Source organism: Cebus imitator, unplaced genomic scaffold (assembly GCF_001604975.1).
Source record: "Cebus imitator isolate Cc_AM_T3 unplaced genomic scaffold, Cebus_imitator-1.0 Scaffold25, whole genome shotgun sequence".
NCBI classification, from domain to species: Eukaryota; Metazoa; Chordata; class Mammalia; order Primates; family Cebidae; genus Cebus; species Cebus imitator.
The window spans coordinates 5,633,634-5,647,597 of NW_016107340.1; the positions used below are offsets into that span (position 1 = coordinate 5,633,634).

Genomic DNA, 13,964 nt, shown 5'->3' on the forward strand with positions numbered 1-13,964 from the left:
AGAACAGAAAATCAAGTGCTGCATGTTCTCACTCATAGGCGGGTGTTGAACAATGAGAACACATGGACACAGGGAGGGGAACATCACACACTGGGGTCTGTTGGGGGGAAATAGGGGAGGGACAGCGGGAGGTGGGGAGTTGGGGAGAGATAGCTTGCGGAGAAATGCCATCTATAGGTGAAGGGGAGGAAGGCAGCAAATCACGGTGCCATGTGTGTACCTATGCAACAGTCTTCCAGGTTCTTCACATGTACCCCAAAACTTAAAATGCAATTAAAAAAAAATCTAGCATGTCTGTTTCTAGGACTTTTATCTGGGCGCTCACCTCTGTTTCTTCCCTTGAAACCTTGGGATGTCCTTCTGGTCTATGGAAAGTTCCCTGAGACATTCTGGGAATCCCTTTCCCTTAAGGAAAAGCTTTTCTGAAACTATGTAACTCAATATTACTAACAATTAACAATGACAGTGATAGCTGTTTCATTGGACTAGTGGAATTTTAAAAGATACATTGTAATTTCAAAGATGCCTGGCTTCCTTCACTTGGCAATTTTGAGGTGATTCCTTCATGTTTTGGGGATTTTCTTAGCCAGAGAGGACAGTATACCACTCTGGAAGGATAAAGAATTTTAAAAGAGCAGTTTCGGCTAAAGAGTAGGCCAGGGTCTTATCTTGGAAAATATTTTGAGCTTTATTGAACATTATTCTAAAGGAAGTCACTATAAGGTTTTGAGTAGAGGGAAGATTTGAATCTGATGGTGGTTTTGTTTTTTGTTTTTTTATTTTTGTTTTTTTTTTAAAGCACACTGGTATGTTAACCAAACTCAGTATCACCTGTAATGGAACAAAATGACATTGTGCCCTTGCCATTGTATCGCAAGAGAAGGCATGGTAACATTACCAATGTAAATTTTTGTCCAGAATCTGATCATGATACAACAAAGAGATCCAATGTGGGATAGTCTTCAGAAAGCTGGTTTGAGCTTTAAAAAAAAATCAATGCCATAAAAGACTATAGAAAGGTGAGGAAATGAATAGTTAAAGGAGACAGTATATGACAGTGTATGTGCTGTGTGTGTGGTCCTTGATAGGTTATGGAATTTTTTTAAAAACCATAAATACATTGTTTGTGACAATTTGGGAAATTTATGTGTATATAATTATTGGTGTTAACTTTCTTGAATGTGATCATGCTATTGTAGTTATGTAGGAGAATGTCCCCGTTTGTAGGAGATGCATGCTGAAAAGTTTTTGGGGTAGTGAAAGGTATATGGTTTATTTTTAAGCAGTTCAGGCAGAAAAAGTTTGTGTAGATGGAAATAAAGCAAATATTCAAAATGTTACTGATCATTGATATAGAGATTGGTGTTTATGGTACCAAACTTTCAATTTTTCTTTAGGTTAAAAATTTTAAAAATAAAAAAGGATAGGGTAGAACAAGTGCATAGTAAGACAACAACTACAGAGCCTTACTTTTTAATTTAATGCTTTAGGTTCCAACTCCATTCAATGTTATATGTGAGATGATGGCCTCTTATGAAAAAACTCAGTAAAGTTGATCGTTCCTTTTTTTTATTAAAAAAATTTTTTTTAGAGATGGAGTCTTGCTACATTGCCCAGGCTAGTCTTCAATTCCTTGGCTCAAGTAATCCCCCCACCTTAGCCTAAAAAATTATGTGTGCTTGTAATTTAAAATACCCAAAGTTTTTTTTTTTTTTTAATCCAGTAATTTTGTTGGAGTATGTCTTAGGGTTGGTCATTCTGAGTTCATAGTCTAATTTTGGTTCATGTTTTCTCTTGCCTTATGTAATTTTAAAAATATCATTTAGCTCCTATAGAAATAGTACATTTTAGTTTTGATCTGAGGATGTTTTTGGCTTACTCTCATAGAGACATTATTCTGGTCTTTATTCCTTCCTTTATTTTTTGTTTTTATTTTTTGAGACAGGGTCTTACTCTACCCAGGCTGGAGTACAGTGGTGTGATTATGTCCTCTGTGGCCTCAACCTCCTGGACTGCTCTCACCCCTGCCTCCTGAGTAGCTAGGACTATAGGCAAGTGCCAGCACACCAGCTTTTTTTTTTTTTTTTTTTTTTTTTGTTCCTCGAGACAAAGTTTTGTTCTTGTTGCCGAGGCTGGAGTGCAATGGCGTGATCTCAGCTCACTGCAACCTTTGCCTCCCAGGTTCAAGCAATTCTCCTGCCTCAGCCTCCCATGTAGCTGGGATCACAGGCGTGCGCCACCACACCCAACTAATTTTGTTTTTAGTAGAGACGGGGTTTCACCATAATGGCCAGGCTGGTCTCAAGCTCCTGACCTCAGGTGATCCACCCACCTCGGCCTCCCAAAGTGCTGAGATCACAGGCGTGAGTGAGCCACCGTGCCCGGCTTACTTATATTTTTTTTATAGAGACAATGTTTCTCGTCTCTATGTTGCCCAGGCTGGTCTGGTCTGGAACTCCTCCACTTCTGCCTTGCACCCCAAGTGCTGGGATTACAGGCTTTAGTTGCAGGGCCTGGCCTCCCTTCTTTGTGCTTTTCGTAACTTTGTATGGTATTTAACTATACTTTGTTTCCTTTTTATGTGAATTTAGTTTTCCTCAACTTTTAGAAGGAAGCTAGTTAAGATAAAGTTTGTAACTTTACACAACTCCCTTTTCTGTTAAAAAAAAAATTATGAGAGCTTTTTTCTAAGGATTCCTGACTCTGTCCTTGTGTCCCATGTTAATCTGTTTCTTTTTTCTGTCCTGTTAATTTTGATTCATCTCCCAGCAGTGGCTCTTTGTAACAGGCTCTGTCCTGGAAAGGATCTCTGGCTGGTTAGTGTCAAGGGTTCATGGGGGTTAAACTCCTCTGGCCCCATTATGTCTTACCTTGGTTCCCTGCCAGTTGTGTACTATTGGCGTGGGCAAACCTCCTAGTGTGCTGTGGTTCTGTAATTGGCTGCTGTACCTTCTGGGTAGTACTTCTTCGGTGTTGGAAATTCTCCTGTTTTTAGGTCCTTTAATGAGGGTGGTTTGCTTCTCACATAGATGCTATAGCAGTAGGGCTTGTGGCTGTGGTATTTTGTCCCCACTAACTTGTATTTTGGGGTTCTTGGGATAACTTATCATTTACAAGTTATGTGGTAAATGTCTTTGCTATCTAGTTGTTAAGTGATTATGTGGGATCCAAGAAAATCCCAAAACTTTTCTAGCTCCACTTTTCCAGCATCTGCTAGATCTTCTTGCCCTATTCTTTTTTTTTTTTTTAATAGAGAGGGGTCTTGCTATGTTGCCCAGGCTGGAGTGCAGTGGCTATTCACAGGCGTGATCCCACTACTGATCAGCATGGGAGTTTTGACCTGCTCTGTTTCCGACCTGGGCCAGTTCACCCCTCCTTAGGCAACTTGGTGGTCCCTTGCTCCCGGGAGGTCACCATATTGATGCCGAACTTAGTGCGGACACCCAATCGGCATAGCGCACTATAGCCCAGAACTCCTGGGCTCAAGCGATCCTCCCACCTCAGCCTTGTGAGTAGCTGGGACTACAGGCACACACCACCGTGCCCCGGCTTCTTGCCCTGTTCTTAAAGAGTTTGCTACACATGGTTTAGTTTTTTCCTTAATATTTTTTTCTTGATATTTAAAATATATATTTATGAATATTACTTTATTATGATGAACTCAGGGCAGTTGAGGGATATTTACCTTAAGTCTTTAGGCATTTGCCTTTTTAAGAACTTTATGTAAATAGATGTGGTAGATTTTTCTGTCTGTGGTGCTGGATTTTGTCTCTGCGTTGATGTGACTAAGTTTCTTATTTCTCATTAGGGTGGTTTTTCTAATGTATTGAAGTCTAATTATCAAACTTTACAACTGTGTGTGAAGTGGGAGTAAATAAATTACAGGTTTTGAGGGAGAGGAACTTTGCTTTTACTAGTCGGAGCCTTTTTGCTTTCTCCTGAATTTTCAAAGCTGTGACAATTGCTGCATAGGCAAGTTCATAGCCAAGGTAGAGGGAAATATGGGGCAAGAATTCAGTTTCTTCGGTAACCTCTTGAGTCACAGAATTGAACATTTATTGCTAAGAAAATAGGAAACTTCTTTTAAAATATATTTTTTGAGTATAGATTAGTTTGTTTGTAGAAATACAGGCAGCCCTTGCTATGCAGGATAAGTAAAACGACAAAATAATCATGCAAGCTGAAACTGCACAAAGCAGTTTTAATAGTGGGAAAATTACAATTGTTTTGTGATCTTTAAAATTTTTTTGTTGAAACACTGAAAACTCCTGTCAATTACAAAAGTATAGGGAAATAAAATAGTAATTTTTACTATAGCTATTTAGCATAACTTAAAACGCTAGGAACCTTGAGAATTAAAGTATTTCATTTCTTTGTGAAAAGCTTATCAATAGTAGTTTAAACAGCACCTCTCTATGTCTTTTCTACAACTTGGTGATTTTCAACATTTTATCCTTTGCACTTTTAATGTCATGAAATATCTCCTAGAGTTTCTTTAATGTGAAGTAGTTTCCTGCAGTCACTTCCTCTGGGACATTGCCATTCTTTCTATCATAAACAGTTTCCTCACTGATGTTGGTAAGTTCCTCTGGCTGTGTATCCAGAGGCTCACAAACCCTGCAAGCCTTGCCACAGACAGCATTTTCTTCTATAACTTCATATATATTGGATTCAAATTTCACTTCTAACATTATCACTTTTCATTTCTTTGCTGCACTTCATCTTTGTTGACCAGCCCCCTGTTTGGATTATTCATATTTGTGAAAAGTTTTTTGAGGTTTGTCACTGTAAGAGAGGCAACACATTGCAGTCTTGACTGTTTGCTGTCCAGTGACTAGTCACCAACAGACAATGAAATTTGTCCTTTATGTAATTACTCTCAGTAATGTATGATAATTGAAATTTGAACCATGTTATGGGGGACTGGTAATTAACTAAACCTTGGTATAAACCATGGTAATTGAAATTTGTGCATAGTAGGACCATGCAAGGCAAGAACTGTGGCTGTAATGTAAAAAAGCATACTTAGATTTGGTAAAAATGGTAAAGATAATAATGAGAGTCTGAGAAATTTATGCAGTAATGTGATGTTCAAAAAATATTTTTTAAGAAGTTAAGATTAAGGAATTATAAAGAAAATCCATAAAGAGGTGTGTGTTTATACATTAATCCTAGGGGTAAAGGTCTGAAAGGACAAGGTTTTAGTTCTGTGATCTTACTTTTCTACATTATTGAATATTCATATGACTAAAAGGACCTGAGTAATTTGACACCCAATTGGATCCCTCTCACAAATCCTCCCCTGTAGATGACTGACTGGCTTGTTCCTTTTTGCAGCAGAGGGAGTAGTGGTGGTGTAGGTGAGGCCTGTATTTATTCTTTGCAGATGAATGGAGAAGGGAGGAAGGGTGGAAAAGGTTACACAAGTGGCTAAAGGGCTGACTTAAGGTTTTTATGTGCAAATTTTATAACTAGAGGGAGAAAACGTCTCCAAATATGTTTATTGCAAACTTTTAGGACATATTGAAGAGTATAAAGAAATAAAAATATAAAATCACTTATAGTTCCATTACTAAGATGAAACTGTTCCATCACTGTTAATATTTTGGTGTATATCCAGCCATACTCTTCCTTTTTTATACATGCATGTACACTTTTGCACCTTTATACAAACCATATTGAAGTGGCATTATACTGTATATGCTTCCTATAAGTGGATTTCCAGGGTACACACAAATTTCTAAAGTGTTCCCTTGTGTAAAATTTAAAGTATATGTAAAACAAAAAGCTAACAAACCCAGGATAGAGGCCAGACAAGTACAATAAACTTAATGTACTTGTCGCCCAACTCAGCGATTTCAGTACATGGGCAATCTTCTTTCATCTATACCCACCTACTTTTGCATTATTTTGAAGCCTCTTCTAGGTAGGTATTTCAGTTAACAACTTGACATTTTGCCGTATTAGCCTTCCAGAAAAGTGTTATCCATTTATACCTGACAAGGATCGGATTTTAAAAACCATTTATTTATTTATTTATTTATTTATGAGGTGGAGTTTTGCTCTTGTTTCCCAGGCTGCTGTACAATGGTGTGATCTTGGCGCACTGCAACCTTTGCCTCCCGGGTTCATTCGATATCTCTTGCCTCAGCCCTCCGAGTTGCTGGGATTACAGGCAGCCACCACCATGCCCAGCTAATTTTTTGTATTTTTAGTAGAGAAGGGATTTCACCATGTTGACCAGGCTGGTCTTGAACTCCTGACCTCAGGTGATCCACCTGTCTCAGCCTCCCAAAGTGCTAGGATTACAGGTGTGAGCCACTATGTCCCACCTAAAAAGCCTTTTAAAAATCTTAGTATTATGAGTTAGATGCATAATATCATTTTCCTCTGGTAATATGAAAAATCCTAACGCAGTGAATTTAGCCATACTTATTCTCTAGCATCAAACTTTTAGTTTCCTCATTAGTATATATCCCTCAGAAAAAATGTAACTCTTGATAGGGGACCAAATAACTTATTTTCCAAACTGGAACACTTTGATATTGAAAGGCTGTACTGTTACTATAATGCCAGTATAATGGACATAAACCAGGACTGTGTTTTGGCACAGCTGGATTGTATGCTCATCCTATTAGATTATGTATATAAGGTATATATACACATGATCACTATGTCACAGAGTCAATAAGTGGTAGCATTTTTTTAAGTGTTTAATATATGCCCATGCATGGATATGTATCAAAATCTTCCCTTTAAAGGAGGTATTTTGAATTGGTAATTCAGAATGTCCTAAGTTATCATTCCTATGTTTTTTTTTTGGAGCTGACAGTGATCATTATTTTTTAAAAAATACTATAGCTTTAATTTTTATAATTAAGACTTTGTATTGATACTTGCAGCTCGAGAATGCTGGAGGAGACCTTAAGGATGGCCACCACCACCATGAAGGAGCTGTTGTCATTCTGGATGCTGGTGCTCAGTACGGGAAAGTCATTGACCGAAGAGTGAGGGAACTATTTGTGCAGTCTGAAATTTTCCCCTTGGAAACACCAGCATTTGCCATAAAAGAACAAGGATTCCGGTAGACTTTTCACTAATCTTTTTATGAGGAGATTGAGCTTAGATTGTGGAATATATATTATTAATTTGCTTGAGCACTGAATTTTTCTACAAAAGAGAAATATGGAATGGTTTTATAAGAAATTTCCTATGGCTCTGATTAAGGGAGAAAAAGGAAAAATTTAAGCCTTCAGTTAAAAAAGATTAATTTTAATTGCACAGTTTAAAGAGCTTATTATCATTTGCCTATTTTATGTTTTATAGGATTTGTGGGTCAGAGTTAGATGTAGCTATTGTGGCTATTCATTTACCTGAAAGCATTTAATCAAAGTAGAAAGACGGCTAGAATACTCCAAAGAGAAGAAATCTGTGTACAATAAGTGTTTTTGCTTCTTATTCCGACAGACTAGTTTCTAAAGTATGGAAAAGATTTCTTTAATATAAGGGCTAATTTTGATAGCTTGTACCCTTAGAACTAGTCAAAATAACAGCCAGTTTACAGTTTCTCTCTTTAACAATTATTTTTGGTTAATGTCATGTTTTCTTTTTTCTTTTTTCTTTTTTTTTTTTTTTTTTTCTGATTCTCAAATTGTTACCCAGGCTGGAGTGTAGTGGCATGATTTCAGCTCACTGCAACCTCCACCTCCCGGGTTTAGGCGATTCTCCTGGCTCAGCCTCCTGAGTAGCTGGGACTACAGGCGCACACCACCACTCCTGGCTAATTTTTATATTTTTAGTAGACACAGGGTTTCACCATGTTGGCCAGGCTGGTCTCAAATTCCTGACCTCAGGTGATCTGCCTGCCTGGGTCTCCCAAAGTGATGGGATTACTGGTGTGAGCTACCTCGCCCAGCCAATGTCATGCTTTTTAATGTTTGTTTTTTTAAGTTAAGACTTATGTAGAAGCAAGCAATTGCAGTTTATGTCCTTAATTGTCTCTTAAACTTTAATATTAGATGTACTATGATTCTCCCAAAATTTAAATTTTTTTCTTAAAAAATGGTCTTTCCAGTGTCAAATTGGTTAAAAGAACTTTTAAATACTTCACAGACATGTGTGCATTTACCCTGTGATTTCTTGGTTCTGAAGTAGAGTGAATTAGAAATCAGAAAAGGCAGGTTTAAATTTAACTCTGTTCTAAGGATACAGATAAAAAATGACTCTCTCTTTTAAACTGTGGAATTTTAGAGTAATAAGGAGACCCTTGAGTTTATCTAATTCAGCTGACTTTATTTACCAGCAAGAACTAATTTTGTTTTTATTTTTTGAGACAGAGTATCGCTCTGTTGCTAGGCTGGAGTGCAGTGGCGTGATTGTGGCTCACTGCAACCTTTGCCTCCTGGGTTCAAATAATTCTGCCTCAGCCCCCTGAGTAGCTGGGATTACAGGTGTCCACTACCACGCCCAGCTAATTTTTAGTAGAGATGAGGTTTCACCATGTTGGCCAGGATGGTTTTGATCTCCTGACCTGATCTTTCCCCCCATCAGCTTCTCAAAGTGCTGGGATTACAAACGTGAGCTATCGAACCTGGCCGAGAACTAGTTTTTTAGAGGGATCAAAAAAACTGAGAAATATGAATGGCTGTCTGTCATACCAAAGCTCCATCATTCCTCTCACCCAAAACAAACAAAAAATCCCCAACAATCTGACGCCAACTAAATAGATACTAGAATAGGATAGCCAAATACTTGGCAAGAGAAATCTAATGGTGTTTCATGTCACTTGATCATAAACAGTGTCTAGCTTCAGCTTGTACCTGGAACTTTCTCTTATGTAGCAGGGGAATAGGAACTATACCACTGTGACTTTTATTACTATAAATCCTTACTGTAGAATTATCTGTTTGACCACCCCTTTTATAGAACATTTTGCGACATGAGAGACATCTTAACCCACCTACTTTTACTTTTATTTTTATTATTTTTTTTCTTGAGGCGGAGTCTCACTCTGTCGCTCAGGCTGGATTGCAGTGGCGTGATCTCAGCTCACTGCAAACTCTGCCTCCCAGGTTCAAGTGATTTTCCTGCCTCAGCCTTCTGAGTAGCTGGAATTAACAGGCGTGCCCCACTATGCCTGGCTAATTTTTGTATTTTTAATAGAGACGGGGTTTCACCATGTTGGCCAGGCTGGCCTCAAACTTCTGACGTCAGGTAATCTGCCTGCCTCAGCCTCCCAAAGTGCTGGGATTGCAGGAGTTAGCCACCCCATGCAGCCCACGTATTTTTAGAAGCTTGATCTGTCTGATACAGAAATTGATACTTGTAATGAATTCTGGCTTATTGGGCCTTGTAATTGCAAGTTAGTTTCAAAATAGCAGGGTAGAAATGGAAGGCTCAATGAGTGATTAGCTCTTAAAGATTTGTTGAGATAAGACTTTTCATATTTTCATAATTGGTTTAAGTACTGCTTGAATTTTCTACTTAGCTAAGTCCACAACTTTTTGTTTTTTTTTTTTAAAATAGCACTAAGAATCTTTACATCCTTGAGTTCTGTGTACTGGGCAGTCCTATTGTGGTTATCCTTTATAAAACTAAGTATAATAGATTCTAGAGATCTTGATTATTAAGTATGTTCTATAGAATTTTAGCTTCTGTATTTTTAAGGAGTTAGGTTATTGATCTACCTCTAGGGGTAACCCTACCCCCCTTTAGAATTGTAATCTTAAAAATCTGGTATTTATCATCTGAGTAGGTTGTCTTCCATCTCTCTTTTACAGGACATATGCTAGCAAATGTTTACCACATCTCAGGTTGCCCATACAAAGTTCAAAAAGTGCTTTTGAGCTCACTGAAATTGCTATTTTTTTTTTTTAACAAAAAGACCTAGCTTGCTGAGTATTTTTTTTTCTTCTCAACTTTTTTTTTTCTTTTTTCTTTACACTGTAAAGGGAAGTGCTTTGTTGTTATTTATTTTTAACAATTTTTTGTAGACATGGGGTTTTGCCATATTGCCCAGGCTGGTCTCAAGCTCCTGGGCTCAAGCTATCCGCCTGCCTCTGTCTCCCAAAGTGCTGTAATTACAGATATGAGCCTCCATGCCCAGCCTTGCTGAGACTTTTTTTTTTTTAATACATTTGACTTTAGTTGTATTATTCTTCTGGATATAAGTCTAATATACTGTGTATATTTTTATGTGACAGACAACCACTAATTAAAAAGTGTGTTGTAATCCAAAGTTGTAAGTAAATTTTGATTAGATCTTACAATGCCTTTTTCTTTGAAATACAGATAAATCAGATTTATCTGCAAACTCAAAATGAGTTAGAACCTTAAATTGAAGAAAGGGCCAAAGTATACCTTTATTGTATGCGTGGGCGTGTGTGGCAAACTGAAGAGCATGTGCAGCTTGAAGGTGCAAGCCTATTTATGATTCCAGTTGGTTGTAGTTATGCAGGAGTGAAGGCCCAATGTTTCCAGCTTTCTTTTTCCTAAAGAAAATCCAGAAATCCAGATTTTTGTGAAATTCCTGATATTAAAATGTTTTAAATTTTTTGGGTGAATACTGATGACCAGTTTAGATACATTAGTAGCCAGGAAAGGAACATAGCTGTCAGTTTGCAGTTTTCCCCTATAATACTAGGTTGACTCCCAAGTTAACCCATGCTGTGCAAATTATAAGGTAGCTAAATTATACCACTGGCCTAATTTCTGAGAGCAGGGCATATGGTGCAGAATTGTTATTAGCTCCCTTTCCTGGGCTCGGGGAAAATTGTTGGGGATGATGGATGCTATAAACAGGTAAAATTAGGTAATTTATACTTTCTATTCTGCCATCTTTTGTTGTACTTTTCTCTGAGCCATCCAGAGCCTTCATAATACCTTCAGTTGTTGTTCTGTGACCGGCTTTACTCCTAGGCTCTGAGAAGACCTGTATTTTCAACATCCCCATAATTCTTATGTACTTCTTTATTGATAAGGAAACAAGTAAAACAGATTCATACTAAGTTTCACATATAGAAACATTGGTATTATCTATTTGTAAGTTTGTGTTTATTAACAAGTAAATGCTGAATTGATAGACTTCTAAACATTGCAGTAAAGTACAGTAAAAATAAGCCATGTAGGATGATAATTAGCTATGATAGAATTGGAATTTGCTACATTCTATGAAAAAAAAGCAATATTTCTGGATCTGTGTCGTTTCCCTCAGTGGTACGAAGGAGAGAGGGCATAGACCTTGGATAAAAATTAACAGAGATTCTTCACTGATTGTTCCTTAAATCACAGTGCTATTATCATCTCCGGAGGACCTAATTCTGTATATGCTGAAGATGCTCCCTGGTTTGATCCAGCAATATTCACTATTGGCAAACCTGTTCTTGGAATTTGCTATGGCATGCAGGTATGTCATCAAATTTGATTTGAAAGCTTACTTACATTTTATTCTGTTTGTGATTCATACTGTATTAGTATTTTTTTCTTTTTAGGATGTTTAGGATACTTAGTTGGATGAGATAACTTGTGCATATTACAACTGTGTGAATTGCCACGCTAGCATGGCAGAACTGGCTTGATAGGGAATCTATTTTCAGAATAGTAAGTACACTACTTCCTGTAACAGAACACTATCCATTAAAAAAATCCTTGGATGTGCAAATATACGTAAAATTTTCAGAAATTGTACACAGAGCTCCTGTGTATCTTTATCCAGTTCTCCAATCGTTGACATTTTTGAACCATTTGAAAGTTGCAGACATGATGCCCTATTGTTTGTATTTCCTAAGTATTAGGACACTCTTCCTGCATAACCACAGTACAACTATCCAGAGCAGAAAAGTTAACATTGACTCATTGTTAAAATCAAATCTACAGACTCCTTCACATTTCAGTTTGTCTGATTAATATCCCTTATAGGCCACAAATCAATCAGAACTATGTGTTGTATTTAGTTGTTTCTTTAGACTCATTCAGTCTGGAACAGTTCCTCAGTATTTCCTTCTCTTTCATGACCTTGAGAGTATTTATAAAAAGTATGTTAGTTATTTTGTAGAACATTTCCCAACTTTGGTTTCTGTGATGTTTCCTCATTGTTGGATTCAGGTTATGAACTTTTGGCAGGAGTGTCACAGAAGTGCTGCTTTGCTTCTCAGAACATCTTATCAGGAGGCACATGGTGTGGATTTGTAGCATGATGGGTGATGTTAACTTGGATTATTTGGTTAAGATAATGTCTGTCAGTTGACTCCACTGTAACAGAAATGAGGCAAGCAGATCACGAGGTCTGGAGTTGAAGACCAGCCTGGCCAACATAGTGAAACCCCGTCTTTACTAAAAATACAAAAAATAAGTTGGGCGTGGTGGTGCTTGTAATCCCAGCTACTTGGGAGGCTGAGGCAGGTTTGTTGCTTCAACCTGAGATGGGGAGGTTGCAGTGAGTGGAGATCTTGCCACCGCACTCCAGCCTGGGTGACAGTGAGAGACTCCGTATCAAAAAAAAAAAGTATATGTACCTCTGTTTTATATCAAAAGTAAGAATAGGCCAGGTGTGGGGACTCATGCCTGTAATCCTAGCACTTTGGGAGGCCAAGGCATGCGGATCACCTGAGGTCAGGAGTTTGAAATCAGCCTGGCCAACATGGTGAAACCCCATCTGTATTAAAAATACAAAAATTAGCAGGATGTGGTGGCAGATGCCTGTAATCCCAGCTACTTGGGAGGTTGAGGCAGAAGAATTGCTTGAATCTGGGAGGTGGAGGTTACAGTGAGCTGAGATCGTGTCATTGTAGTCCAGCCTGAGCAACAAGAGTGAAACTTTGTCTCAAAAAACAAAGTAAGAATAAGTAGGGACTTACTGAGATCTTGAGATAAGATACTCTTCTATGAGTCAGTGTTTAGAAATCGATTTTGACTACTTTGATACCTTTTTTGCTTTTTTCTGTTTTTTACTTTTTATTTTTTAATTAAGTTTTTAGAGCAGTTTTAGGTTCACAGCAAAATTAAGAAGAAGGTACAGAGATACCTTAGATACCTCCAACCCCTGCACATGCATAGCTTCTCTTATTACCAACATCTCACACCTCATGATGTACAGTGATACATCATGTAACCTGCATCAACACATCATTATTCCCAAAGTCCCTAGTTTACATTAGGGTTCATTCTTGATTTTTGTGCATTCTGTTGTTTTGGACAAATGTATAATCACATATATCTACCATCATACTATTATACATAATGTTTTCCTTGCCCAATCCTTTGTGCTTTACCTACTCATCCCCCAAATCCTGGCAACCACTGATATCTCTTTATGATCTTTATAGTTTTGCCTTTTTCCAAATGTCATATAGTTGGAATCACACAGTATGTAGCTTTTCCAGATTGGCTTCTTTCACTTAATAATGTGTATTTAAAGTTCTTCCATGTCTTTTCAGGTTGGGTAGCTCATTTCTTTTTAGCACTGAATAATATTCCATTGTATGGGTGTATCACAGTTCTTTCACTCACTAACAGTTTACTCATCTACTAACTTCTTGGTTACTTCCAAGTTTTGGCAATTGTGAATAAAGCTGCTATGAACATCCATGCACAGGTTTTTGTGTGGACTTAAGTTTTCAACCTTTTCAGTAAATTCTAAAGAGAGCAATTACTAAATCATATGTAGTATGTTTAGTTTTTTTTTCCCCCACCCCTCCCCCTTTTTTTGTAAGAAACTACCAGACTGTGTTCCAAAGTGGATGTACAATTTTGCATTTGATAGTAAAAGCCTCTTTTTTCCCTTTCAATGTTCTTTGAAAAGTGTTTAGTTATGAATATGACTTGGAAAAAAGAAAGATTTTTCCATCTAGTAGTCTTAGAGGAGCCTGCATCCTGATTTAGTTGAATATTGGAAGTTGGCTGGCTGCTTTTTTTTTTTTTTTTGTCCCAGGATGTAATATATTTATATAATTTATTGGATTTTCTTT

The 13,964-nt window shown here is 37.5% G+C and overlaps 1 protein-coding gene across 1 annotated transcript in view; it reads left to right on the forward strand.

The window, feature by feature from the left end:
• GMPS (guanine monophosphate synthase) overlaps window positions 1-13,964 on the forward strand; it is a 79,036-nt gene that overhangs the window by 23,505 nt on the left and 41,567 nt on the right. The window contains exons 2-3 of the mRNA XM_017522927.2: window positions 6,903-7,084; window positions 11,290-11,404. Of these exons, the coding sequence (XP_017378416.1) occupies window positions 6,903-7,084; window positions 11,290-11,404 (297 nt within the window). The remainder of the gene's footprint in view (window positions 1-6,902; window positions 7,085-11,289; window positions 11,405-13,964) is intronic.